Genomic DNA, 27,598 nt, shown 5'->3' on the forward strand with positions numbered 1-27,598 from the left:
GTGTTGTACTTTCCTTGTTGTTGTTGTGACGCAGCAGCAGCAGCAGCAGAAGAAGAAGAGATGGATGGCGGCCTGCTGTTGGTAGATGCAGCGTCTTCCTCAAAATGGAAAAGTTCCAATGCAGACCACTCGCTATCAGGATGACCCGTTGTTTCATTAGATGTTCGTGGAGATGACGGTTGCTGTTGTTGTTGCTGTTCCAATGATGATGATGATGATGAGTTAGTCGTCACGCGTCTTCTTAACCGTGTTCGAGCGTTGATAGCAAACGCATTGGCAAGCATCGATGTCCGAGAGTTATGATTGCTTTCACCGAGTGACGAAGGAGATGGAGTGACAGTAGAAGACGGTGATGCTGTCGTTGGTGAGACAGATTCGGGTGGAAAGTCAAAACAGCCGATGGTGGCGGCGCTGTTGTTGTATGAATAGTGGTGAGGAAGGGAGGTTGAAATCGGGCGACACGTGGATGAATTGATGGATGACGATGAACTCTTGTTCTTATTGCTACTATTCATACCGTTATCTTCTTGTAAGTCCAATCGCTCCAGCCATTTGTCCAACACACTATCGTTGGTGTTATTATTGTTGATTGCTGTTGTTAGCGTGTCTTCAGAATCATCGTAGTAGCTATGACTGCAACTGTGTTGGTTATGTTGTTTGTGAATTTTGATTCGAATCGCTTGCACCCATATCTCTCTATCAGCCTCGCTGTCGGCATGCAAGATATGGCTGAAATGGTGTCGACATCCAGAATCTATTCGAAAAGACCACTGTGATTGCTTGGTGCTGCATGGCGTCACGTCGCGGTAATGTTTGAGATCAACGATTCCCGTAGGTCTGATATCGCCCTAGTGATTGATCACAAGAAACACTCATTTAGCTTTTATCTTTTTTTTTGCCACTCACGTCAACTCACTCAACAATAAAAAAAGGTACCTGGTGTTTATAATAGCGTAGCTCTTTGTCACCGAGAACAAAGTGTCGCTTTCGCCAAGACCGATGAATGTTCACCCAGCTTAGCTTGTGGAGCCATCCTGATTGTAATTCGGCAAATGACATAAATGCCCTTGTGTTGCGACGAGTATGTGATAGACGTGGTGAAGGAGGGAGAAAGGTGAGATCGGAGATACAGGAGAGCGGTGTTGCCCAGGCGAACCTTTATGTTGTTTAAAGTTTATTAATTTTTTTTTTTTTTTTCATTTTGGCACTAGCGCAGCAAGCATCTGCAGGCGGACAATCGTATCACTTTGTTTCATTGGATCCGTCAAATGCCGCAGTATCATGTCGACGTTGGTTTCTTCTAAAAGTAGCTCAAGATGTTCCAGCTGGTGCGGGACTGTATGTTTCAGAGTAGTATAATCGCACTCTTTACATGCCTTCGCTATACTCACCAGTACCTGAGAATTAAGAAAAGTATCGCAATTGTGAGTCTCTTGAAGCAACAGCGATACCCTTGTCTTTTTCATCATCTATCTATCAATCACCTGCATGTCCATATACGATCGATTAAGTCCCTCATTCTCGATTATCCGAATAATGCTGTCCGCCCGAACAAAATCATCTAATATTAATTTGTAGACACCCATTAGTTGTTGTTTCACTAACGGCCCGCTTTTTCTTTTTAAGGGAAATACTTGCCAATCTCAAGTGCCAATAATAATGCCATAAACAAGTTCCATGAGGCCACATATTTGTTATCAGCTGACATGCCATGCGAGATGACTCGTGCTTGTGATGCCTGATGAATCTTGGCACACTTCTCGTACATCTATTATCCCACGTAGTTGTTGTTGTTAAAGTCAGAGGAGCGTCCCCCATGTCATGAAATATCCCCACGCACCAACTCCAATCCTCTTTTACTTTTCTGTAGCTTTACCTCGGATACCTTCTCCATATAGTAATGTGGTTGAAATCTACATATCGCGAAATGTCCTTTGTCAACTACACTTGTCCAACCATATCCAACAAACATTATTTACCCAGTCTCGTGTTTTGAGACGATCGCTGTCAAACATAGCAAAACAATAGCAACACTGTTGCTAGGCGCTTCGAGTTGGTCGTTCTTATGGTTGGTAACTGTTACTATATCGTCTGCAATAACAGCACATTCTCCTTGTTGGTTATTGCTTTCCGTATCATCATTCTGAAACATAGCAGCTGCTTCGGTAAGAATAGCGACAAATGATTGATTCTTGTCTAATTTAGGTGCTGGTGGTCCTCCTTCCCGCTTTTCCTCCCGCTCAATATATCGGATCCCTAGATTTCTGCAGTGGACCATTACCCGATCCAAGGGTATGTCTCCACATTGCTTTTTTTTTGCAGGTGTTACCGGTTATTAATTTTACTTTTTTATTATAGTGCATTAATTTGAACAGGGGACGGGTAAAGAAGAGCTCATCTTTCTCTTACCTGTGCTAAAATCACCAATTGTTCGCTATCAATTTTCCATTTGCCTTGTAATGCTTTCAAGGATAAAGTCCGTGCGAATGCAATGGATGCATCTGTCTTGTAAAGATACAGCAGTCGTGCGAGTGCTAAGCGTGAAGCGTACAATGTCGAAGCTACTTGTGAAGGTGTCAATCCACATGTTTTGTCGGAAGAGAGCTGGAGCGTTTCAAGGGTATAGATGAGCTGTTCAAGTGCTTGGAAGGTATTTTGTGGCCGTTTCAATGTATAAAAAGCTTGATTATGCCGAGTTAGTTATTCTTTCCTACAACTGTTGGTAAAAGAAGAGACACTTACTTTTGCTTAAGCTCCACAAAACACCTATTGCTGGTGCTGGATTTGACGATTTTGCTGCCGTCAATGCCTGTTTTAATTTGTTTAAAGCATCTATCGAGTATCGATTCAAACACGCGATCAATAAGCTTACATGCATAAGATTATGTGATACAAGGAACATACCTTTGACAGCGGGGTCTTGTGGCTGTTGCTGTTGGCGTCCGGAAGCAGCATTATTACCTGCTACAACAAGCAAATAAGTATAAAGTACTTCTTTATATTCCTAGCTTTTTTAAAGCACAATTACCTGCTTTCTTATTCGGTTTACTTTTCTTTTCGTTTGCAATGTGTTTTGCACTTTTCAAATGACCTTGAAAAGTTGCCTCGTTACTGAATTTCCTTTTGCACGCTGTACAATATAAGTTGTTGGGTTCAGTGTTTTTGTCAACTGCATTTGCGGTGGTTGCTGCAATTGGTTTTGGACTATCCGATTGTTGTTGCTGTTGGGTTGATCGTGGTGCAAGATTTACTGATCGCCAGCGATCAGAAGGGCTAAATACTATACAGGAACGTTGAATCAGCAAGTCATGTGTCTTAAGAGTATATTTAAACAAGATTTACATACTATCGAGTGTTTCAAGATTTATTCGTGGATCGTCTTTGGGAATGTATTCATAACTTAAAGACATGGCGTGGTTTTTTGTAGATCGCAAGGTAAAAAAAAGTTCGCTGCCTTGTATAGAATATAGGCTCTAGGGTGACTGGTAAGGACTGCGTACAGGGTTTATGCCAGATGAGGCTCCTGATCGGAAGGCAGGTTGCAGGTGGAATTGTACGACGGCGAAAGAAACGGACACAGGACTGTTGTTGCTTGATATTGCCTCTGACAATCCAATGGCCTCAACGTTAAGCACCCTCACTGAATCTCGGTTGAAATATATTGTTGTTTTTGCTGCAACAATTGGGATTCGAAGAACTAGGAGTTCCACTTGTAGGTTTGAGGGTTCCATCATCAGCACGATATCTGCAATTTTGTGGGTTGATAACAAAAGGGAACTGTTTTTCAGCTGTGCTGTTCGCTGGTGAGATAAGGTACGTTTTTCTCTGGTTCATCCAAGTATTTCTTCCACATTGAGTTTGCGCCTCGTTGATACTTTTTCAAAGCAAGTGTTTCCAGCACGCCAGCCTCTATAGAACTGAACCGTTCTTGCATCTTGCAGTTTAAAACAGTCTTTTGATGGTAGAAGACATGTTCTTTTCTTCTTTATTCGATGTCAATTCGTTGGATTCACGTCGCTTAAGATATATTGTACATAGCGAAGATAGCCCTGTTAGTTATCTTTGTGGTGTGCGTGCGTGCATGTGGTATTGTGCCATGTTGACACCGGTGCAAGTACATAGTAGCTTTCCATCGTCGATGGGGAGCTCTCGTGATCCAACGAATCGTTTGGCTCTACGATTGTTGGAGCCGGCACAGGCTTGCGATCAAACCGTTTGTGCAAAGTCCAGATATTTCGAACAGGGGAGCGATTGTGATTATTGTTGCTGTCGCTGAGACGACGATACTGGAATCGACACCCGTGATGCCCAACTCCTGTTTCTTTTTTTCAAGCTTGAAACGCCCATGTTCCGTGATTGATTCTAGAATAATCGTAATGTACGAGAGTATTGATTACGTCTTGCCTAGCATACTACTACGTGTAACACGGTCGATATACCTCCCGTTCGCCAGTTGTCGTTTCCTTGATAACGACCTCCTCGCCGATAGAACACTTCTCCATCAACTACTGCTGGAATTTTCCGTCAGTGGTTTGCTTTTGTAGCCGAACAAGTTCTAAGTCGACTTTTTTTAAAAGAAGACAGAGTTAAAGGCGAAAGAGAATGGAGAATCAGTCACTGTAGACGTTTTGGAACTAACCGTTGTATTGGTATGATAGTTGCTCAGTAAAACGTTACAAAAATGCGAGTTTATTAAAACTTGCGACATAATATAGCATTATCATGAAAGCTTGTTTAAGAGATAGATAATCGAAAAATAAAGAATACTGAACGAAGAAGGACTACATTACATGTAGTACATATCATGTATCATCTGACATGCGTTAGGAATCTGCAGTACATTTGTTCGGATTGGAGATATGATATTCTTCGCATACAATATGTGTAACTGAACAATAGGATGGAAATACTTTTTTGAATGTTTTTCTTGTTATCATACGGCACAGTGGTATGTAATAACCAATAATTAATAATTGCAGAAACAGAAAAAACTGCAGTTGTTATTTGTCAAGCATAATTATGTTACATACTACTGTGGGTCAGCGCAACAAGCAGCATCTTTTATTTAGTGCTGTGAAAGAAAATAGGAAGAAAAAGCAACAATTGGGACAGAATGAGCAGTAGGTTGGTGTTTTCAAGCTCGAATAACTAGTGAAAGAACGGAAGTAAACTAGATCAGTCTCGTCGTTTTAACTTGAAATTATTTACTATGTATGTGTACTGTGTGATGATGTCCATTAAAACTAACAGCCTGAATATTGTTAGGCGGTACATAATCAAACTACAGCAGGTAGTTGAAACCAGAAGAGGGACATCGACAGATAAACGCATCGTTTCTACAAAGCCATAATCCATTGATTAGCTTTTAGAACTGTTAACCTTGCATCCAATATTAAAAAAAATATACTGAGTCTTACGAACAATTTACTTGAACATTTTGTTTCTATGATGGCTGTAAAATAAATCTTGGCTACGGCCACGATGGCCTCTTTGACTGTTTTGAATAGGTGTCCGCGGTGTTGTCACTAAAACTTCAGGATGTTAAAACACCGATATAAAGAACGTATCCGTAGCACTTTTCTGTATCAAATGCTATGGTAATAGCAGTCACCCACTTTCGCTGCAGAAGAGCCAGACCATGCCCCGTGCCAATGCCACAAAGAAAAATACCAAAGAGAAGTTCTTTGTGTCTATCTTACTGGTACTATGATCTAGTACTTTATTTATTATAGCAAATGCATATGATTGTCGACTTCTCATTCGTTAACTATTTTCTCTTTACCTTTTAAGGTATCAAAAAAGTTGATTACGTTTTGTCGATGCAACGAGCCCCAGGCAATTGAACTTATGAGACACCATATGTTTCCCGCATCGCCAATGTTCCCGCAGACGGCATACCACATTAAGCTCCTCGAATTTTATAAGGAGTTGTTTATGACAGGCCACCTTGCAAACCAAGCATTCGCAAAAGCATGCGCTAAATTGCACATGTACGAGGTACACGTGCTTCTGTTCTTCTTTTTAAAAAAAGGGACCATGACAATTAGACAATAATCTCATGCTCCAGCTATTCGTAATCTTTGCTTTGGTAGAATGTCGAACGACTTCGAATCACTTTTGCCAATGCTTTTTTTTGCGTATTTTGAGGTGCTCACGAAAGCAGAGGAGTTATCCGTTGCAGAGCACCAGCACACCATCCAGGCTTACAAATGATGACGCTTGCCCGGCATGTCCCAAGGTCGGCTATACCATCTGTCATTTTATATATTACATAATTATGATAGTAGCGTATTAAAATAAGGTGTTTATAGGACACAAACTTGCAGAAAAGCTCGAGGACGCAATTAACGAACTTTCCCTTCTGATCAATAAAGGAGAAATCGAACCGCTCGTCCCCGCATTTGTTCAAACATACGATGTTCTGATTAATTTGCGGAATACGTTTTGGCAAGAAGAAGGCTCGGATGTTCCTCTCCGGGTACTTCGAGAGTACCATAACAAGAAACGTGCAGAGGAAGAACTGTCTATGCTTGAAGTAAGGCATCCTAGTAGATCGATCACCATGTAGGTATCCGTTTTAATATTACTTTTTGTTTTACAACTAGGCCGAGGCAAGACGACTTGTTGCATACATTACTGCAAAGGTCTCCACGTTTAAAAGAGTGATGGATGATTCCAATGGTCTTTTGGGCTGCAAAGTGATTTTGAAAAGGCAGCTCCACTTCTATGAAGCGATCGAAAAAGCAGCTCGCAAACAGCATCTTTTGCGTGATCTTTTTGATGCCAATGATGCCAGCTCGTCCAATACAACACCTGATACTCAGGATGAAAATGTATTGGATGAGGACTATGATGAAGAGCTCCATTTCATCCCACCATCATACGAAGAGATCGAGCTCGCTGTCAATGACAATGGCGAAGAACACGAAGAAGAAGAAGAGTTTACTCTTTTTTAGGATGAAATTAGTCGACAGCACTGTTCTCCTTTTACTACATCATATCTCTTAAATCAACACCTACATCAAGTTATCACTATTACCTCCACTTACACTTTTTATACGTTTTTATACAATACTACAAAACTTCTTTTTATATTTGCTAGAATTAACATTGATGCTTTTTATATTGAGCTATGGCGAAAAATGACGTCTGTTTTTTTATTTGTAAATTATAGAAATATATATGGCTAAATTTCAGGCCCCAGAAGAGATTCATAACGGAAAAGGTGGCGTGTACATGCTGTGAGCTTATTTTCCATTAATCCAGATATCGAGTACTGCATTGGCTAATGACTTTGTACGAGTGAAGTCATGATACGATCTCAGCTTATATCACGGCAGCTATTTCGAAAATAAGAGAATTACTTATATTGCTTTGCTTTTATAAATTTTGTGTGGTGAATACTAACGTATATAAAGCAGGTGCGTATCATACACTAGTCAGAAGATGGCAATATCATAAATAGTACATACCAATAACAATCTGTCACAGCAAGCATCCTACCATACAGGTTTGTTACTTTCTTCGCGTGTATCATACAAGTTTTTTTCCCTATTGATTTCGCTGTGAAAACCGCATCGAACATATTCTAAAACGCGCCCCTCTCGTCCCCAACTGTTCTTAATGGATTTTTTGACCCGTTGCGATACATTACAAAGAAATCATACAGCTTTTCTTATTGTAATGAAAAGGTGGACCCCTCAGATAGCAATCTTGATTAGTGACACATGTGTGTGTAAATCTGAGTGGGGCATACTACATAAACATAGAAAGAATGACCGCTGAAACTGAGTAAACATATTCCCCACCAGAGTACTCTGCACTTAACCTCCCACAATAACTTATGTCTTTCTTATACCATTCAATGTAACGCCACACGCCGAACAATAGCCAGATAGAAAAGGACATGACACTACGGACTGACAGACTCGTCCATCCTTAAGCGTTGACCCTATTGTATGGCTACTGATGATCCGCCACCAGCGCACCCGTCTCCTTCGTTGGCGACTAGGCTGGATGCCAAACGGCAGCGCCGATGCTACGTGCCGCAACTGCCCAGAACACCGACACCTTTCCCGCATGCATGTCATCCTCTGTCTCCAGACACATACCAGGCTCAATGCTCCTTCTGTTGTGCTTAATCCAATATCGTTTGTTCTCAACTCGTTCCCCAAGACACGACCAACCAACACGTCCAAAAAGCAGTTTTGGAAGAACATGTGGCAGCAACTGACGACTCTGTCAGCGGATATCGACGTCCTTAGCCACGACGACGGTACAAGTTGCTCTGATCCCACAGTTCCTCCAACCCTCAGTAGCAACTTCATCACCTGGTTTGAGCACAGCTTAAGAAATGCAGATCCACCACAAACCCCCCTATCGACCTCCTCTTCTTCTCTTTCTTCTTCACCATAAGCTTCTTTCTTTTCTTTCTTCCCCTCTCTCTGTTTTCTTTGACTGCAAAAAAAACAAGATTGGTTCCGCCCCTCTATCGTTATCTTGGAACGGATCCTCCCCTCTCTTTTCACACCATACTTCTATTTATTCAACTCTCTATTTTTTTTCCACCAGCACCTCCACACTCCTGTTAGAACTAATACATCTTCTAGTTCATTTTCCCGCTCTGACTCGTGGGGGGGTTTTTTTTCACCAGTCGTTGAGATCGGGCTTTAGCATATATGCGATTTGCGACGCGCTTATATGGCCATTTATTATTTCTGTCCTTCAAACTCCAGTATATAACGTTTGAAAAGAGTAATGTACTCTTGTTTTGCATAAAAACTAGTACAAGAAGCGTACTGTTGTCCATAGGCAACCGCGATTGATATATTTTTCCAATTAGATATGGGTACACATGAAGCTTCTCTTTCATTGATACTATATTGATGATTTATGTAATGGACGGCATAATGCTGTTGCTGATCACCGGATCGAGCGCTACGGCTTTGATTACAGGGTAATAAGTTTTGTACACTATAGCCGGTAACTCGTAGAATGACAACACACACTCTCTCAGAAAGGCCTAAAGCATAGATAAGTCCTTTGTGGCACCGTGTTTACACAACAGACATACTATAAACCATCTGATATAGAAGGCACGATCTCACGACCTACAACAAATGTTCCACAGTTCACCGTCAGCTAATCCATCAAGCATCTCTTTTTCACCTGCTAGCTCGGTCATGAAGGAGTTTCATGAAAGTTTACACTTTGAATTGGAGCAGTATATTATTGCATTCAATTGTATACAAATCAGCTGTCAAATGTAAAATTATACCGATTGCAACGTGTGCGATTTTCTGTTTGTGGGTTGGTGTTGGTCGAGCCGAATACGCTTGATATAATTGATGTAAGAACATGTTGCTCGAAAAAAGCCGTCTCCAGCAAGCAATGGGGAAAAGATAAGGACACCTTCCTTCCAATCAATAGATACAAGTTACCAAAGGAACTGTCGATGAGCGCCCGTAATTTTTGTAAGAAACATATCAAAAACAGACAAGCTTTTTTGAGTATCATCATTTATAGTATTATATGATTACCACTGTCTTTTGTAAGCGGATCAGCATATCAAATCATTATCAAAGTATGAAATGTTATATAAATAAAGGCCATTTGATGAATGGCCAAGCATGATTTGCTTATCTTGATGCAGTGCCATTCCATTGTTCTGCTTGATCAAAAACACCGTACATATCTTATTGGCAGCAGAAAAGCATATATAATTAACAACAACTTATTTGGAAGCGATTCTCTGTATCAAATGCCAGGCAGCACCAAGTCTTACCGTTGCAACTATTTAATAATAACTGACACTACTTACTTTGCTCCCTGGTATCTCGTCATAACTTGCTGCAATGGTATCATACCCATTACACAATAATTTAGAGGAGACAATCTTTGGTTGCCAAATGAGGAATCGACCAATGACATCACGCTCACAAAAAAGGTCGTTGAATTCGAATTGCGTGTGCAGTTGGAACGAACCTCCGACCTCTTTGACGCGTCCCCTCTTCTCCTTCCCAACCTTCGCAAAGAACAAAAAAAAAGGCATACAACTAATCAATCATGGCAGCAACTAAAGAAGCTAAACCAGAAAAGAATCAGCCAGAAGATATGGAGATTGAGGAAGATGAAGAAACCAAGAAGCTTCGGTTAGAAAAAGAAACAACAGCATCAGTTATTGCAGGTGAGTATTTCATTGTGCACAAGAAATGGAGAAAAAAGCGAAACGCATAGAGTGGTCAATCAGATAAAGTTTTGCGTGCCGAGTGCTACAAGTAGTTTTAATTGGAACCATGTGTGGTAGTAAAACCTGTGCTAATGAAACCACTTTATAGAATTAAAGCGTAACTTCTCGTTGTTGGACCGTGCCGTTGAAACGATCGAATCTCGCTTCACCACTCGTGTTTTGCGAACACTCCCTTCCATAAGACGTCGATTGACTTCTTCCATTCTCACTCAAGTAATCTCGGAAAACTACAGCTCTGGTGCGAACTCTACGCTCTCTTTTTTTTTAGCCAAAAATAATTGTGTTGAGGCTGAATGAGATCGCTAACTTACTTGGTTTAAAGCAGATGTCGAACAGCGTTCTGAGCTCTTACGGTACCTTGGCGAGGTATGTGCCGTATCTGTTCTCACTTTGTGTATTGTACCTGGTCTGGAGTGAACTTACACTGCGTCTGTATATTCTTTTTCTGTTTAAAAAAATAGGATAATACTTCGATGGACGTGGACAGTGGAAAGGAGAAAAGCACCGAATTGCCAGAAATCGATGTGTATCTTCAATTGTTGACCATGATCTATCTTATGGATCAAAACGAGCTGGAAAAGGTAAACGACAGATTTTATTTCATAGATTGTAATGAAAAGGTTCCAAGCTCTTAAAATGAAGTCTCATATTATAGGGAATGACACTTGCTGATAAAATGATCGAGAAACTGCTACAACTCAACCGACGCACACTCGATCAACTCGCCGCACGCGTATACTTTTACCATGCTCGTTTCTATGAATTGTCGAATCGTCTTGCCGAAATCAGACCGTAGGTATCTCTTTGAAGTATTGGAAAAGCAGAAAAGAGAAGAATGTGGGCTAAAACATTCATCATTAGATTGCAACTGAATTCACTGCGGACAGCCACATTGCGACGTGATGACGAAACACAGGTACGAGATAGAAAAAGTGAAAACTATCAAGTTGAGCTATGTAATTAAATCTGCTTTTGTTTCTAGGCAACATTGCTGAACCTGCTATTACGAAACTACTTTGTCCACAACTTGTATGACCAAGCAGATAAATTGGTGTCCAAGAGTGCATTCCCCGAAAACGCTGGTAATAACCAGGCTGCTCGTTATGCCTACTATCTTGGCCGTATCAAGGCTCTTCAGCTCGCTTACACTTCGGCACACACCTATCTGACCCAAGCGATCCGAAAAGCACCCCAGAACACTATCACTGCCGGTTTCCAACAAACCGTAAGCTGATACTTGCTACTCATTTTACTGTCCTATGATCTATGTTTTAGCGTCGCTAATCCCCAAGGTATGTGATATGCTTTTGTAGGTCTACAAATTTTTCATTGTTGTTCAACTTTTGCTCGGTGAGATCCCCGAACGATCGTTGTTCCGTCAACCCATGTTGAAAAAGGCGCTTGTGCCCTATCTCCACATCACCCAAGCTGTCCGTATTGGTGATCTGAGCAAATTCCAGGAAGGCTTGGCCAAGTTTGACGCAGTGTTCAAGAAGGACAAAACGTATACCCTTATTCTGCGTCTCCGCCACAATGTTATCAAGACGGGTATTCGCATGATCAGCCTTTCGTACTCTAAGATTTCGCTGAGAGACATATGCATCAGACTTCACTTGGATAGCGAGGAAGATGCCGAGTTCATTGTTTCCAAGGCTATCAAGGATGGTGTCATTGATGCTACGCTGGACCACAACGGTGGATTCATGAAGAGCAAGGTAATACTTGTATATGGGCACTTGTGTGTGAACGTCCACTAAGCATACGCAATTTTTTTCCATTCTCTAATAACAGGAAATCGTCGATATCTATTCCACGAACGAGCCTCAGCATGCATTCAACCAACGTATCACCTTCTGCATGAATCTTCACAACGAAGCTGTCAAGGCGATGCGTTTCCCCTTGGATGCCCATAGAAAGGAATTGGCTAACGCCGAGGCCGCTCGTGAGAGAGAGCGAGAATTGGCACAAGAGATTGCGGAAGGAGACTTGGACGATGATGGAGGAGATCACCTCGGTGATTTCTAGTTTCGAATGAACGGTACAAAAAGCTTAAAATCCCCTTAGTCCATCTACCATCCAAACCACCTACCAAATATATTTTCTTTTCGTTAAGAAATGCAACAGCCGAAAAACATATCGTAATAAACCCCATAACAGCAACTTTGGAAAAAGCGAAAAAAAAACACATGTAATAGTTTTATCTATAAAGAAATGGTCTTTTTTTCTCTTTATCTTGAAAATAATAACAGACGATAGTAGTAGTAATATATATACACACTTAGTTCTTGGATGGCTGCTTCAACTTTCTGACGGTCAAACATCCTATATTTAAATATTTACAAATTTCGTTAATGACGCCCATCACAAAGCTGCCATATTGGATACCGGCAGCAATAAGGAACGATTTTAATGCTGCTGATTGACTAATCGCCAAGGGGCTAGATCACCGGAAACAAGTAGTAAAAAGGAAAGGCGTTTAAAGTTAGTATATGATGTCAACCCATAGCAACTGCTCGTTCTTTTCCTTCCCCTCCCTCTCGCCATCCTATAAGTGCTCATCCGCACTCACTGATTGATTGATCGATCGATCGATCGATCGATAGTTCATCCTCACTCCTTCCAATGTTCTTTTTTAATTCATTCTTACCTTTCCAAAGATACATCCAAATAGGCAAGAACGCAACCAGCTGTCAATAAGACGTTGACGGTCGAGTTCCAATATGGGAAATCCAGCTTGGCGACATGGGATGTAATCATCAGACCGACTTGATGACCGAACAGCAGGCCCACAAGAGGGATGAACAGCGCCAAGTGTTCATTGACAATTGAAGGCCACAGACGCAGCCAGGTGTAGGTAGCAGCAACCATGTAAATGAACGGGAAAAGACCGAACAGCGCTTTTCGGATCGAGCGGTCCGGGTGTGAAAATTCGGTTGGGGTAATTTTGACAGCGATAACATTAACAAGACTAAGGATATCACCTCCATTGTGAGCATTACGATCAATTTCTTCCTTTAAATTTCCACAGCAGCAGCAGCAGCAGCAGTAGCTAGCAAGAGCCACTTACTTTGCTAGCAATCATGGAAAAGTAACAATATATAAACTCTCTTACCCAGCGACGATGTTCAGCACCATAACGACTGCCCCAATGACAATCAGCACGTGATTCAATTGCAGTCCACCAACGATCCGCGTCAACGGATGATCCTCCCAGCTCAACACAGGACCCAATAATTCACTCACGCGCAGTGTCCAGAATGCAGGACCTGATGATACATTCGGTGAGTATAACGTCACAAGGGTTCCAAGTCATCAAGAGCACAAGGGAAATAAAAAAAAAGATATGTTACTCACCAAAACAACCGGAAATCAAATGCACGCCGACAAGCATCAGCACGCCTTCCGTAGGTCCGTTAAAGTACCCCAAAAACAAGACACCCGTGTGATACTCCTCCCATGTTGATAAATAAAAGTTTCCAAGACTTGCCATCAGCGATACTACAGTCCACCAGCTTTGGCCAAGGGAAGTCGCGGATGCCCATGTAAGGACGCCCAATGTGGTGTTGAGTGCATCACAGCCTTTTGTTGTTGTTGGTTAACGTAAGCTTTTTTGTTTATGTATGTGATGATGTTGCATGCATGCTACATACCGTGATCAAAGAGTTCACCTAACGGTCCGGACATGCCAGTTCGTCGAGCTTGCTTGCCATCGATGGCGTCCAAAGACTGATAAAGAAAGAGACCGATACCGAATCTAAGTTGATGTGTCAGTCACTGTTGCTTTTACTGATACTAATCCGAGCGCATCCCCCAAGCATAAACACGTACGTGGTGTAGACCCAGTTAGGACAAGGTCCCAAGTCAGGGGAGTAATAGTATAAAGTCGCTACGTTTACAATAATACACATCAAGCCAAGAAGTGTGATAAGGTTCGGTCTGTGAATAATATAAAAGAGGTTTTTTTTTAAGATTCAAGTATGAAAGGGGGAACGGGCATCAGTAATAAGCAGCAGTAAATAGCAAGATCTAGTTCAAAGCATTATACATACGCGACCCATAGTGGAAAGATCTTGACAAGGTTGTTCCAGTAAACGGAGAGAATGTATCGGGAGACCAGCGATTTGTCGACGCTTCCGTACTTGTACTTGTGCAGATTCGGTAATGCTTCTGTAGGGATATAGGTCATTGAGAAGCAGCGTTGGGCAAAAGAAGAAAAAGTGGAAAAGGGGGGTTGCCTACCAAACGGAAAGAGAAAAAATTCAATTTTTTATGTTACTTTAGTGTTCTTCAAGGTTCGCCAGAAAAGAGTTGGAAGCACCAATATCTGAGTTCTTATCCTTCTCCCCTTGTTTCCTATTTTTGCACAGAATGATCGCACGCATCTCAATGCACTATAAATACCCTGTAGTCAGTGCGTTTTTTCGACGTTCTTTCATTTCTACACACCAAAAAAGAATGCTGTCGACTGCTGCTGCCAAGGAACGCGTGTGCCTGGTAGGCTCTGGCAACTGGTAGCCTAGATACAACCCTTTTCTCTCTTGACCATACCGTTAGATACCCTTAGCGCTAACAGTAACTAACTGATACCAGGGGATCCGTCGTCGGCAAGATCATCGGCCAAAACGTTTTGAAACACTCGAACCAGTTCGAGCCTGAAGTCCGTCTATGGGTATTTGAAGAGATTTTCAAAGGCGAAAAGCTGACTACCCTCATCAACCGAGAACACGAAAACCCAAAGTAATAAGGGCGGGGATCCTCTTGCTTTCCTTTCTCCTTTGTTCCGGCTTATGAAAGATGCTAACAAACGAGAACTTTTACTTTTCTATATTCTCAAAAGATATCTACCAGGTCATAAACTTGGTGCCAATATCAAGGCCACATCTGACCTTTACGAAGCCTGTCAAGACGCGACCGTACTCGTGTTCGTTTTACCACACCAGTTTGTTCGTGGCGTCTGTGACAAAATGATGGGTCGCATCTCACCCAATGCCAAAGCCATTTCGCTCATCAAAGGGCTGGAGATTAACGCTGATGGCGTCACTTTGTTTTCAGAAGAAATCTCACGACGTTTAGGAATAAATGTGGCGTCACTAAGTGGAGCGAATATAGCCAACGAGGTTGCGGAAGAAAAGTTTTGCGAAACCACGATTGGGTGCCGTACCTCGGGAAGGGATGGCGAGCTTTTTCTCAACTTATTCAACACGCCGTATTTCCGTGTCAATGTCATTAATGATACAGCAGGCGTTGAGCTGTGTGGTGCGTTGAAAAATGTTGTTGCCGTTGGCGCCGGCCTTTCGGATGGTTTAGGGTAAGAGATTCTCTTTTTGTTGGGGGAAGGGACTCTCTGTTGGGGGGGGTTGACTCTAACAACATCTAATCGCCTTCGATAAATGTAGTTATGGCAGCAACACAAAGGCAGCTATTGTTCGACGAGGATTGTTGGAGATGCGTAAATTTGGCCAGACATTCCTTGGCGATGTTGTGCAGACTGACACGTTCTTTGGCAAGTACCAGTTTGTAATAATCAAATGCAAGTCTGTGTATCCTTATTCAGTGATCTAATAATGACTACGCAAACCTTATCTGCATAAATTAGAATCATGCGGTGTTGCGGACCTTTTGACAACCTGTATGGGCGGTCGTAACCGTAAAGTAGCAGAAGCGTTTGCAAGGACGGGCAAACCTATCGACGTTTTGGAACAAGAATTGCTGAATGGCCAAAAGCTTCAAGGTACACTCACTGCAAAGGAAGTTAACGAGTTTTTGTCGGCACGCAACATGGTCAATGATTTCCCGCTTTTTACCACCGTGTACCGTATAATCTATGAAGGTCTCGAAACTGAGGCCATCGTGCGCGATATCTGAAAGAGATAGAAATATATGTTGTTTTCGAAAAAGAAGGACTGTGCGCGGAAGATATACTTTTACCCAGCATTCCAATACTACCACAACTGTGTTGTTTCTTTCTAAAGATTGATGACATGCATCAACCCAATAAAAAAGAGTCCGTGCATACTAGTGGAAAACGATGATGTCTTGAAATCACGTGTCGATCAATGGTGAAATTACGTCTACAGCTCGAATAGGCGTCTTCGCTACGTTAATTCGATGCATTGCGTCGTTCACTTTGTCAATATTCCTATCATTAACTTGAGACATGAAGGCGCTGTAGGCACGATCCTTTTTACTTGGCAGTAAGCTTTCCTGCAGTAATGCAGATATTCGCCTCATATGTATAAACCGGCCGCACCATTTCGCCAACGTAATACATAAGCTTGCATAGTGTAACCTATAGAGTGACGCTAGTGTCGTACATCTGTAGATCAGTAGTTCTTTTCTTGACTCTTTGTTCCGTGGATAATAAAGAACGTCTCTTGCATCACTTCCTTTCTTTGACTATACGGCGCATCAGCTAGCGTCGTCAAATGTTCGAATTATCACACCAAGTATAATCAAAAAGAAACGCTCGTGATTAATACACCATGGCCAATACAAGTCGACACGAACAACCTTATTTAAAAGCAAGAAGAAGCATATACTTTATTGTTACATAAGCGATCACTGAAAAATAAAAAGAGTTTGACATAGAATAAGGGTAGTTGAACTGGCGCATACATATTACATAAGCTTGTGTTCGGCACAATATACGGCAGTGACGGTCACAGCAAGGGTTCAAGGATCCATAGTATGAGAATTATATATAGATGTTTCTCTCTGTTACGTATAAATAATAAACAAACGAAGGTGAATTGGGTAGCAGCCCTAGTGCACGAATCAAAAAATGAACATATCTTAGCAAAAGTGCATCTTCTCTCTTATAAAATCACAGTTCAGAACATATACATACCCGTCGACAATAGGTTTAGGTGGTTGCTTATTGAGATATGTCTATAGGTATACATTGCTGGTTTTCAGGCATGGTGTTCCCTCACACTTTCTTAGATTCCACGTTGTTGTTGCTCCGCCATGGCAGTAATGGTTGTTCGGACGTAGGCGAAACAAGAGTGGAACTGGTCCTGGATTCGTTGAAGAGCCATAAGAGTTAGGATGAAACGGCTTTCGTACAGTATCTCGAGTTGGTCCTCATAGAGATACTTCAAGGCGATCATGCGCTTTGCCGATTCAATATTGGACGACAGTTGAAGATATATGGGCAGAACTTCGTCGAGTCGCTGATATACTGGCTGCATACGCTCCATTAGAGCAGTGATTTCATCTCGTTCTTGGAGACTCAATCTCTGTTCTTCGAGCTCAAGTGGTATGGCTAGACTTGGTATTGTTATTTTTTTTGTTTGTTACAAAATTATTAACTTGCATAATCAAAAGCACAGACCAGCAACAATAGAACAAAAAGTACCTCTATCCGCTCGAACCATTTGTTCCAGTTGATTCATGATCTCTTCGACGTTGTTGCTCATTTGAAATCGTTCTTGCAATGGTAATGCTGTATGTATAGGTTCGGATGCCGTAAAGTAATAAAAATAGGAAAGACTCAATTTGGAAAATAGTTTTTTGTAATCTTTTTATATGATGAATGCTTTAAATTTAGTCACCCTCATTCGTAATTCATGCATAACATTTCCTTTATAAGGAAGAAGACACATGCTCCTGGTGCCCCTCAAATTAGAGGTCCAATCAGTTCCCTACTTGAAAAATCTGTTAAAATTTGAAGTCAACTCGGTTTTGGAGTGAATGCTTTTGCCATTAAAAGAGATTGAACTCCATGATGAAGGAGTTCTTGAGCGCTCCTAGATATATGACGCGCTCCTACTGCACGCCGATTATCTTACTTTTCCAATCGAAGCATATGGTTTAATTAAATACAAGCGATTTTTGGGTACTATGATGTAGCCGAGTGGGGGAAATTACATTGTGCGCGGGGTTTGCAGATGATATGCCGCGCCGTCATTGTTCAGTTGGAAAGCAAATGTAACCTACTTCGGAAGACTTACAGACCTTCCTTAATAGCGATACGGTCACTTCCTTGCGGTACGGATGTTTGGGAACACAGCTGTGGTCTGGCACCATATCTGAAAAACCTCTATGGGAGAAAGACAGCCTGTGTGTTAATAATAAGTAATAGATATACGAATGCAGTATTTATAAGAACTTAATGCAGCGGGAACCAAACTCATCGTCCCGTTTCTTGTCGATTGCCTTGGCGACTGCGCTATCTGGTCGCCTATCCATTCCGTAGGTTTTTTATATTCCTGGTGGAGGGGATTGGTTGCTGTCGATGGCCTCCATTGGGAGTCGCTTCGTTTCCCATTGTCTTCGAGATGGTAGGTTTCACTGCACGGGTCATGGTGGACACCGGTAACGATTGGAGCCGTGTGACGAACTTAAGTTGCAATACGCGGGGCATGTTCGGCCAATACCACAGGCAGTGACCCGTAATAGATTTGATACACAGAAAATGACCTTTATTTCATATATTTGAGTAACGATTTAAGGTGGTTGATATGGTTGATATGTATTCATGAGTGTTACAGTTTGGTCAATCTCACAGGTGTGTGAATAAAATGAATACAAGAGAAAGAGGGTAACGAATGTAGATAACAAGTGAAAGTGGTAAAAATAAGGGGATGAGTTTGCCACATGAGTGACTGAGTTCAATTCAACGTTGAAGGTACGAATACTATTTTGCTACTACGCATCAGTGTACTATGGTCGGGAACTTGGTCGATTTGCTGCCATTCCAATACGACAGATCTGATTTTTATGCAGCTTTTTTTTAGCTGGCTGGCGGAAAGAGCTGTGATAACAAGTCCATATTCGAAGATTAGTCAAACAAAAGAGCGATGTGTGCGTAGTGCTGGCCATTATCCAATCTCATACCAATGCACTCCGAGCTGTCCTAACAAGGCTATGCTACCGGTTGCCTTGGATACGTTGGTTGATGAGCATATCATTAGCAATACCATGGTATGTAAATGGGAACCCCAGGTATTGGAAGCTGTCTACTTTGCAGATCGGTGTATTGTATATCGTATACACATGTAGTGACTCTCGGCTGCTATGTGGGCTATTTGCTAGCGACGTTGCTGCTAATGGTGGAGCTTCAACTGTGTCGCACATCTGTCCAGGTGCCATCGATAGCCATAATCTAGTGAGTGCTGTTCTGCCAATGCCGAAATATTGTATTATATCGTGTGGAGAGCTTAGTAGCGCAACATCGTCGGCATAACGTAATACGAATACCACAGTATGAGCAGTATCTGAATGGCGTTACGCTGGAGGATTCATTTTTGTCTCCACAATAGAATAGAGTTTGTACAACTGCTTCGGTATTCGTTGATGGGGGGGTGTAGTGCGTAGTAGTGGCGGTTGCTTCCCCAGACTATACCTACGGGTACGTATGTAGTCGGCTTCGTGTATTGATAAATGCGGCATACAGCAATGGACTAAGGATGGAACCTTGTAGTATGTCGCATGCGGGATGTATATATCGTGATTGGTGACTTTGCAGTATTACCGAGGTACATACTTCGTCGAACAAGTGGCGGGTATAATGGAAGAGAACGCTCGACAGGTGTACCTGCAACGATGATCATATCATATCTTCTGAGCTTGAATCGTATTCCTGCTTGATATCAAGGAATGTCTATACCGGCGGCTCGCCGTATTGGCCGGTGTATTGTCGGACTAGCATAATTAATGGAAAGGCTTGGTTGAGGGCACCTCGCTTGTGCCGAACAATTTTATTGTAGTAGTCAGCAGCATGTAAATTGGCAACTACATTGCATATCGGATCTTTCAGAATATATGGTATCATAGATTTCAAGTTATTTAACATAGTAAGTGGTAGTATTATGATGAGCAGTATAGAAAGGTTTATTACTATGTCTGAATTTCATTTAGAAAAGGATATAATCATAACATGTTTTGCTTCAAGAAAATGCATTTCTGCTTTGATGCCCAGAATTTTGGTAAGGATTTTGCCGCTACTTAGGTGTTTGATAAAGTAACATCGACAAAAAAATACTATGCAGAGATTTTGTCTAATAATCTTTTTGGTTAAAACTGTAGAAAGTGTGTCATGACAAAACCTGATATAGTTTTTCTGCGATTTGTGAATGAATTTAAAGATTTGTTAAAATAAAGTATTCTTTGGTAGAAAAGATCTAACTGCATTTTGGACTACTGCAAAATACAGTACAATAATTATCGAGTCAATCTCCACAAACATATGTCGGACGTTTGAGATTGTATTCTGATGTTTTTTGAAGCCTTCCAAAGCATTTGAAAGCGTCCCAGGGCATTTGAAGATTTCAAAATGCAATTATGATTCTTTGACGTAGTGTTTAAGTGTACGTGACATTCGGTTAACGAAAAGAGCGTAACTTATAATTAACAGCGCTTCTTTTTTTTTTAAAAAAAAAGAGGTGGGGGAGCCCTGTTTGACAACGTCCTTCAACGCAAAGACGCCATATGCGAGCTGACGAATTGCTGTTGCCGCTTTTTGCAGCGGTGCCAATAAAGGTTTTCGAGCTGCATCATATACAATAATACTTGTCATGCTGAAATCCAATTGCCATCGCGTTAAGCACTTAAGTATACTCTCAGCCACATATCTACCAATCCAAAAAGCACACGATCAGATTTCGATTGTTTGGATCAGTGTGGTTTACGATATTTCTCTCGTATAACTGCTTGTTCCACGTCGCACATGTCAAAACCAGTTTCGTGAAGAGGTTGTGGTCCGCAAGTATTGAATTACCATTGGGCCTAAATACTCATATGAAAGTATCTGCACTAGTCGTTCGTATCAAATATATCTTGTGCATGTCGTTTCTGGGATAGTTGAGTTTGCGATAAAGGAAAGATTTGAAAAGCCTTCCATGTTTGAATAAGGTCAATTTTTACTAGAATTATAACACGTACCTGAAAATATTTTAGATCATATTACACCAGCATTATACCAGATATATATCAATATAGCTGTTACATACATTAATGATATATATCAGTACAGTAAATGACATATTCACTGGTACTACAAAAGGTTGCTGGAAGGGATTGGATCTTCCTATGCTACCCTAATAATTATAGCTATTATCTGTAGGAACTCGATAAGTACAACGCACCACATCAGTACCAAAAGAAACTTATCACTCTTCAGTCACAACACAACTTCAACAAGCTTTGGAAACTGTGCGAACTCTACTCCCAGGAACACAGCACAATTGCTGAAGAGGAGGAAATTGCTGGTGACAAAGAGTTCCTCGAGTTGCTCAACGATTGCGATTACGACCATCGTGTGCTAAAGGAGAAAATTGCACAAAGGGAGCGTGAGAGCGCCGAAGCTGCAGTGCTTCACCATGACAGCGCTTCAGTTGAGTAAGCGACTCAGCTGTCAACACTGTGGCTGCTGATCAGCAAGTGGAGGTTGATCTAGCTGCCACTAGCACCTGAGATGCCGGAGATGAAGACACGGCTGCCGCGATGAGCCAAGCCGACCAGGAGATGTAGAATGACCTGGAAGCGTTGGAGAAGGAGTTGCTCGAGCGCATGAAAACGCGTCAAATCGAAATTGCCAATAAGTATGGCAAGCGCGTCGAGGAGCTCCTTCCCGTAAAATTACCGTACCTTCGCAAGCATGCGGGAAAACGCAACACTTGGCATCACTTTCTATCGCTTCATTGCGATGAAGAAGGTTGTATTATCTTCCTATGTAGTAAATTTTTGCATACATCAAGGATGCAGTCTTTGTATTAATCGATAGTTTTTGATATCTCTAGATAGAAGAACGTTAAAGGATGACAGCGCACAGGCGGGTTATATTATAACCCAAAAATCTGACGAATATCAGATATAATGAATGATCCTGAACTCAGGGCAGAACTGGTTAAAGCGACAAACGAGTACAATGACAGCATCGGTGCCACTGAGCGAAAGATGGCCCACTCGGCAAAGTTGAAGCTCAAATTGCTTATCGGCTGTATGGATGTAACATTTGTCAGCATAAAAAGAATGCAGCGTGGAAACCTTGTGTCTGTTCTCAACTGACAAAATCACAAGCAAAGGGACTCCATCAGATACATCTGGGTCAGGTAATTCTCATTTTCCGCTTTAGGTTTATAAATTGATATATATATATAGCATGCATTGTAGAAGCTGAAATCGACTTTCTACAAAAAGTTCAAGCCGGTAAAGTCGAATATGGTTAGGATAGATTTGGGGAACTCTTCAAACAGCAATACTACACGTTGAAAGTACAGTATGTACTATATTTATATGTGTATATAATCAAACAACTGTATGTATATCTGTTCATCTGCCTTAGCTGCTGAAGTCTCCGCCTCCACTGATACGCAAGTAGAGAATGCATCTACACTTTCTTCTCCTGTTGCGTCGCCACCAAATGTTGTTGACAATCGTTCCTCCTCGCGTGGAGTCAAGCGAGCAAGACTTTACGCCTCGCATTCAAGTATGTCTAAACATGGCACTGAGAAAATGATTATCGTTAAATTAACGGCTGCATACAATAAGTGCCTAAAAAGGGTGAAGTCTTTGTTGTTGAGCTGCTAAACAAGTTATGAATGTTCCATTAGATGAAACTCTACTGCAACACATTCCTGACTCCCAGCAAGTGAAAAGCTTTCCGTGGAAGAGGTTTCGCGATGGCAATGGTGAAATCAAGGAGAAGACATGCACCATCAGACTGGCTTATTGGCCTGCTGACGTTCCTTTTGGCACACCTAGCCATTGGCAAGAAAACGCTAGAGAATATAGGCGTAAAATAATGGCTGTATTGAACGAGATAACTTCCATCGTTACAGAACATTACAGCAGCAACAAGAACAGCCACAGCATGCGCAACAAATACAACAACAACAGCAACAAATACAGCACCCGCAACAACAACTGGAGCAGCTACCACGACAACAACAACACGAGAGCTTTAGTCGAGCATCGACATCTTTTGATCTCTCTTTTTTAATTATGTTTCATATTTTTATCCATCTACTGACGAAAATCAATACTTGATTCTAACCTCTCTTATCCTTCTATGAATCTTTAATAGCGCTGCATAGATGTAGACGCTAAGCTACACATATTTTGGTTAGTGTTATTGATTTGATATGTCGTTAGTTTACTCTGGCAGTCTTTCAAATTTTTTCTTCGTTCAGTTCATTTAAATCACTCCTGTAATATGATTCAAATTATGATGATGTATTATATGAATCGCTGTGTATGGATTTAAAACACACGTGTATTGAGTAACGCATAACAACTTGTCATCATAATGTAATCCTTTGGAAGAAGCATAAGGAAAATCGCTATATAACAACTGTGTTGATCATCAACTTCTAATTTATTTGATATTGTTCTGCAATAAGAGAAGACGCAGAATAGAGCTACCTTTTACCTAATGACGATCACTTAACGAGCATTCAGTGTGTCTCCTCCAGCACCTCAGCATAAAAGTATCTACGATTCCCTTGAACTTTTATTATTCTGTAGAGCAGTGTTCAAGGAGTCGATTGATACCACATGAAGGGCTGTACGATTTGTTTACGTGACCTGTCCTTTTTGCTTAAAATCGTATACTAGTAATACTCATAGATAGATTGAATAAGGAATGTATCATCACTGCTTAAGAGTATAACAAGTTATCCCGTCAAGTTATTGATGTTTCTTATCTACAATAGCTTTCAACGGCGCCAAACTTGCCAAGTTTTTAGAAGCGCATTGTTTTGTGCTGCTAATGATGAGTCAAAATAATAATGTTGTGCTTAACTTTTATCTATTACATTTCAAGTAAAAGCCATTTCAGTTTACCCCCTTCCCTTCTTTTGTCTTTCTATGATCGCTGGCGGTACTACTATATCAAACTACACCAATATCCGTATCCGGCAAGCCAGTATTCTAAAAGACATCCAGAAATGTGTTGACGTCCATATAATTTTTTTGTGAGCGTCCAAGCCTCGAGTACATAAATACATTACATGGAGCTATACTACTGAGATTCTTCATGCAATCTAACGAAGCCACTTTAAAATTTTTGATTTGCTTGACGCTACTTTTGATATCAACACTAGCGAAAGTATCAAATGTAGGGGATGATGATAAGGGAAACCCGATCGGATATATACGTTAACAGTAGTTTGATCCAAAGATGATAGTAGTGTGGACACACTCAGTCGATTACCAAGTAAGTCTATCACAAGCTCGGTGCAACGGCGTTTGGTCGCAAGTTAGTGCAGGCACTCGAAGCAGCTGCAAAGACGGAGGGGCATCACGCTCTGAAAAAAAAACGTCGATATTATGACTCACTAGGCTATGTATTACAAGATCCCACTTATTAAACGCGCGTTCAAAGTCCTCATCAGCAACTATGGAAGAGGGGACTTCTAACAGATGCAATCCCTGATATTGTTGTACATATTGCGTTAATTTCAGGTTCGAAATTGTGTCTACCTTTTTTACAATACAAAACTTATGACTGCAATTTCCATTGATCGGCGAGAAGCATCACAAGAATATATATATATATATATATATATATTCATGTAAACCGGTGACGTATGCCAAAATATAATAAAAAAGAAGGGCCTGCTTCTACACGATAAAAATATTGCTACAAAATTAAAAGACCAGTGCAATGAAAAACTTTGTCTACGTATAAAATTAAATTTGGCTCGTGTTATTGCGATGGACACGTTATGGATGATGCTGTTGCTGCATTGTTGGCGAGGTATAATAATTGTTGTTGTTTTCTCCTTTAGTAGTGGCGACAGGGTTATCGTCACTGGACATGGCAGCATGGTCCTCCAAAGTCCAAGCATCTTCTTGAATAGGTGGTAAGCTTCACTTATAAAAATCATCACGATCCCCACGTTTCATAAAAGAGATTGTCAAACCGTTATGAATTGCGCTGATGAAATTGGCAGCGGCCGTTTCTTGATCGTCAGCTAAGAAAAGAAGGTCATACCGAGTATCAATAGTATTGCTGGGTACGCTTCACATATAAAAATCATCATGATCCCCAGGTTTGATACTCTTTTTATATCGCCGGTTCTTTGTTCCATTAAAGCGCACAGACCCGTCGCCGACAATTGTTGGATCAGAGCGGAGCACGGCAAGCGGAGCCGCATAGTGAAACAAACATATACGCACCATAAGAAAAAGACACTAGCATGACAGTCGTCAGACTACAACGATAATTATCATCAAGGCACTTCTTCACATTGCTGCAGTTCACTGGCTCCTTAGGGCAGTAGTGACAACCAAAATTCTAAGCTCCGTCATTTTGTTTATCGGGCTCATAAAAAAAAAAGAATCGACTGCGCGTTTTGCCCTTTATTCTTTTCTTTAGTCTTCATATTCATCTTTGTACATTTGCAGTGTTTCTTTCATTATCACTTTTTACCTTTCTTTTTTTTTTATTTAGGACGAGGGGCCCTGTGGGTGTACTTAGTTGAAGGGAGCTAGTTGTGCACAACTGGCTCTTATTCATCTTTGTGCATTTGCAATGTGGGTGTATAAAGATGCAGGGAGCTAGTCGTGCACGACTGGCTCTTATTCATCTTTGTGCATTTGCAGTGTTTCTTTCATTATCATTTTTTACCTTTCTTTTTTTTTATCCAGGACGAATGTCCCTGTGGGTGTACATAGTTGAAGGGAGCTAGTCGTGCACGACTGGCTCTTATTCATCTTTGTACATTTGCAGTGTTTCTTTCGTTATCACTTTTTACCTTTCTTTTTTTTATTTAGGACGAGGGGCCCTGTGGGTGTACTTAGTTGAAGGGAGCTAGTCGTGCACGACTGGCTCTTATTCATCTTTGTGCATTTGCAGTGTTTCTTTCATTATCACTTTTTACCTTTCTTTTTTTTTTTTCCAGGACGAATGTCCCTGTGGGTGTACATAGTTGAAGGGAGCTAGTCGTGCACGACTGGCTCTTATTCATCTTTTGTACATTTGCAGTGTTTCTTTCATTATCACTTTTTACCTTTCTTTTTTTTTTCATCCCGCTCGAGTGTCCCTGTGGGTGTGCATAGTTGAAGGGAGCTAGTCGTGCACGACTGGCTCTTGCTCATCTTTTGTACAGTTGCAAAGTTCTTTGTTTCATCTTGGTTTTTTATCTTCCTCAAAAACTGAAAGCGAGAGTGTGTGCAAAGAGGTACGTATATGTTCGCCGCTGACAGACCTTTGTGCTATCATATTTCTTTTATTTGTAGGAACTGTGGAGGAGTAGGTTCTGTCGGGAACTGAGGCTTGCGGACAAGAAAGGGAGGAGTAGGTTCCGACGGGAACTGAGGCTTGCGGAAAACAAGGGAGGGCAACCTCCCTTGTGGAGGTACGTATATGTTCGCCGCTGACAGACCTTTGTGCTATCACATTTCTTTTATTTGTAGGAACTGTGGAGGAGTAGGTTCTGTCGGGAACTGAGGCTTGTGGACAAGAAAGGGAGAGGTGTAGGTTCTGCCGGGAACTGAGGCTTGCGGGGAACAAGGGAGGGCAACCTCCCTTGAGGAACGAAGGATTCATAAAAGTCGGTCGACTTGTCAGGCAACATCAAATAAACTTGGTTTCTTATTGTACTTTCTTAAATAATGTAATTGTAACTATTGGGCAGATCGAGTGACGATTGTAATAAACGCGATCTTTTTTTTTACATCTTCCTACTGCCATTGCGCTTGGTACTTGTTGGTGCTTTCTCTGGAGCAGTTATGTAGTTGCAAATGAGCCTTTTTGTGCTTGAGTCGTCGAGAAAACCGTAGGCTGTGCATTCGCATGTGTGCTCTCAAAAACAATACAGCTGGTTTACCTTCACGACTATACCAACAATGATTGCAAATTGCTGGTGGCAAAACAAAAAACCTTATCGCAAAGCAAACAGACCATCCCCATATTCACATATACACGAACCAGATCGCCAACCCAAACTAAATGATGTTTGCCTTGATTTCTTTGCAGTATAAAAGGCCCAGTACATAAGCTCATTAGGGAAGTTACATAATCCAACTTGTTGGGTCTTGCCACCAATCTCTCATGCTACTGTCTCTCAACATTACTGCTACTGATACTCGAACTTTTTTCTGGTCAAATATTATGCTTCTACCCAAGGGTATAGAGGACGACGAAACGAACACAATGATACCAATTACTGTACATTTCCAAACTCAACCGTCATCGTCTCCAAAAAGACACTTTTGTCGATGGTTTTTTATATTATTCTTTGGGGGAGGGGGCTGCACCTGTGTCTCCAAGTTGTCATTTTTGGCTATTAGACTGGAAATTAAATGAAAAAGGGCGGCCAATAGGAAAAAAAATCCTTTGTTATACTGGCTTAGATAGGCTCTTCATTTAAGCACTTTTCAAAAACGTTAACAGGATGCTGT

The 27,598-nt window shown here is 41.3% G+C and overlaps 10 protein-coding genes across 10 annotated transcripts; 6 read left to right on the plus strand and 4 right to left on the minus strand.

Moving 5' to 3' along the window:
- BDB00DRAFT_47059 (uncharacterized protein) lies at positions 1-1,117 on the minus strand. The gene is made up of 3 exons (XM_053117497.1): positions 937-1,117; positions 518-848; positions 1-411 (listed from the first exon to the last, which is right to left on the minus strand). The coding sequence occupies exons 1-3, from the start codon at positions 1,057-1,059 to the stop codon at positions 242-244; spliced, it is 624 nt and encodes a 207-aa protein (XP_052983216.1). The 5' UTR covers positions 1,060-1,117; the 3' UTR covers positions 1-241.
- A 54-nt stretch (positions 1,118-1,171) lies between these two features.
- Positions 1,172-3,572, minus strand: BDB00DRAFT_806155 (uncharacterized protein). The gene is made up of 10 exons (XM_053122246.1): positions 3,347-3,572; positions 3,029-3,280; positions 2,905-2,964; positions 2,743-2,832; positions 2,410-2,681; positions 1,980-2,308; positions 1,877-1,913; positions 1,639-1,768; positions 1,485-1,561; positions 1,172-1,397 (listed from the first exon to the last, which is right to left on the minus strand). Exons 1-10 carry the CDS (start codon positions 3,408-3,410, stop codon positions 1,197-1,199), a joined length of 1,512 nt encoding a protein of 503 aa, XP_052983217.1. The 5' UTR covers positions 3,411-3,572; the 3' UTR covers positions 1,172-1,196.
- Positions 3,573-6,228: 2,656 nt separating this feature from the next.
- On the plus strand, positions 6,229-6,956 carry BDB00DRAFT_785067 (uncharacterized protein; the record flags this gene model as incomplete). Its single annotated transcript, XM_053120515.1, has 3 exons — positions 6,229-6,238; positions 6,312-6,535; positions 6,606-6,956. The coding sequence occupies 3 exons, from the start codon at positions 6,229-6,231 to the stop codon at positions 6,954-6,956; spliced, it is 585 nt and encodes a 194-aa protein (XP_052983218.1).
- A 973-nt stretch (positions 6,957-7,929) lies between these two features.
- BDB00DRAFT_749429 (uncharacterized protein) lies at positions 7,930-8,268 on the plus strand (the record flags this gene model as incomplete). Its single annotated transcript, XM_053118591.1, has 1 exon — positions 7,930-8,268. A coding segment is annotated over one exon (339 nt), but the record flags the coding sequence as incomplete, so codon positions are not given.
- Positions 8,269-10,113: 1,845 nt separating this feature from the next.
- Positions 10,114-12,274, plus strand: BDB00DRAFT_757368 (proteasome regulatory subunit C-terminal-domain-containing protein; the record flags this gene model as incomplete). Its single annotated transcript, XM_053118981.1, has 9 exons — positions 10,114-10,186; positions 10,338-10,487; positions 10,572-10,615; positions 10,711-10,830; positions 10,905-11,041; positions 11,111-11,165; positions 11,232-11,474; positions 11,563-11,964; positions 12,041-12,274. The coding sequence occupies 9 exons, from the start codon at positions 10,114-10,116 to the stop codon at positions 12,272-12,274; spliced, it is 1,458 nt and encodes a 485-aa protein (XP_052983220.1).
- Positions 12,275-12,462: 188 nt separating this feature from the next.
- BDB00DRAFT_806169 (CDP-alcohol phosphatidyltransferase-domain-containing protein) lies at positions 12,463-14,593 on the minus strand. Its single transcript, XM_053122247.1, has 7 exons — positions 14,299-14,593; positions 14,078-14,185; positions 13,900-14,003; positions 13,604-13,828; positions 13,362-13,515; positions 12,897-13,217; positions 12,463-12,687 (listed from the first exon to the last, which is right to left on the minus strand). Exons 1-7 carry the CDS (start codon positions 14,433-14,435, stop codon positions 12,528-12,530), a joined length of 1,209 nt encoding a protein of 402 aa, XP_052983221.1. The 5' UTR covers positions 14,436-14,593; the 3' UTR covers positions 12,463-12,527.
- BDB00DRAFT_806171 (glycerol-3-phosphate dehydrogenase [NAD+]) lies at positions 14,594-16,273 on the plus strand. The gene is made up of 5 exons (XM_053122248.1): positions 14,594-14,760; positions 14,840-14,986; positions 15,087-15,557; positions 15,646-15,752; positions 15,846-16,273. Exons 1-5 carry the CDS (start codon positions 14,618-14,620, stop codon positions 16,112-16,114), a joined length of 1,137 nt encoding a protein of 378 aa, XP_052983222.1. The 5' UTR covers positions 14,594-14,617; the 3' UTR covers positions 16,115-16,273.
- A 914-nt stretch (positions 16,274-17,187) lies between these two features.
- BDB00DRAFT_868804 (uncharacterized protein) lies at positions 17,188-17,667 on the minus strand (the record flags this gene model as incomplete). The annotated part of the gene is made up of 2 exons (XM_053126510.1): positions 17,188-17,513; positions 17,607-17,667. The coding sequence occupies 2 exons, from the start codon at positions 17,665-17,667 to the stop codon at positions 17,188-17,190; spliced, it is 387 nt and encodes a 128-aa protein (XP_052983223.1).
- Positions 17,668-22,066: 4,399 nt separating this feature from the next.
- BDB00DRAFT_887964 (uncharacterized protein) lies at positions 22,067-23,377 on the plus strand (the record flags this gene model as incomplete). The annotated part of the gene is made up of 4 exons (XM_053128445.1): positions 22,067-22,190; positions 22,352-22,399; positions 22,536-22,679; positions 22,804-23,377. 4 exons carry the CDS (start codon positions 22,067-22,069, stop codon positions 23,190-23,192), a joined length of 705 nt encoding a protein of 234 aa, XP_052983224.1. The 3' UTR covers positions 23,193-23,377.
- A 2,280-nt stretch (positions 23,378-25,657) lies between these two features.
- On the plus strand, positions 25,658-26,276 carry BDB00DRAFT_47468 (uncharacterized protein). Its single transcript, XM_053117521.1, has 2 exons — positions 25,658-25,866; positions 26,019-26,276. Exons 1-2 carry the CDS (start codon positions 25,744-25,746, stop codon positions 26,136-26,138), a joined length of 243 nt encoding a protein of 80 aa, XP_052983225.1. The 5' UTR covers positions 25,658-25,743; the 3' UTR covers positions 26,139-26,276.
- The last annotated feature ends 1,322 nt before the right edge of the window (positions 26,277-27,598 follow it).

Source organism: Zychaea mexicana (genome assembly GCF_025766255.1).
Source record: "Zychaea mexicana strain RSA 1403 chromosome Unknown BDB00scaffold_11, whole genome shotgun sequence".
In the NCBI taxonomy this organism is placed as follows: Eukaryota; Fungi; Mucoromycota; class Mucoromycetes; order Mucorales; family Lichtheimiaceae; genus Zychaea; species Zychaea mexicana.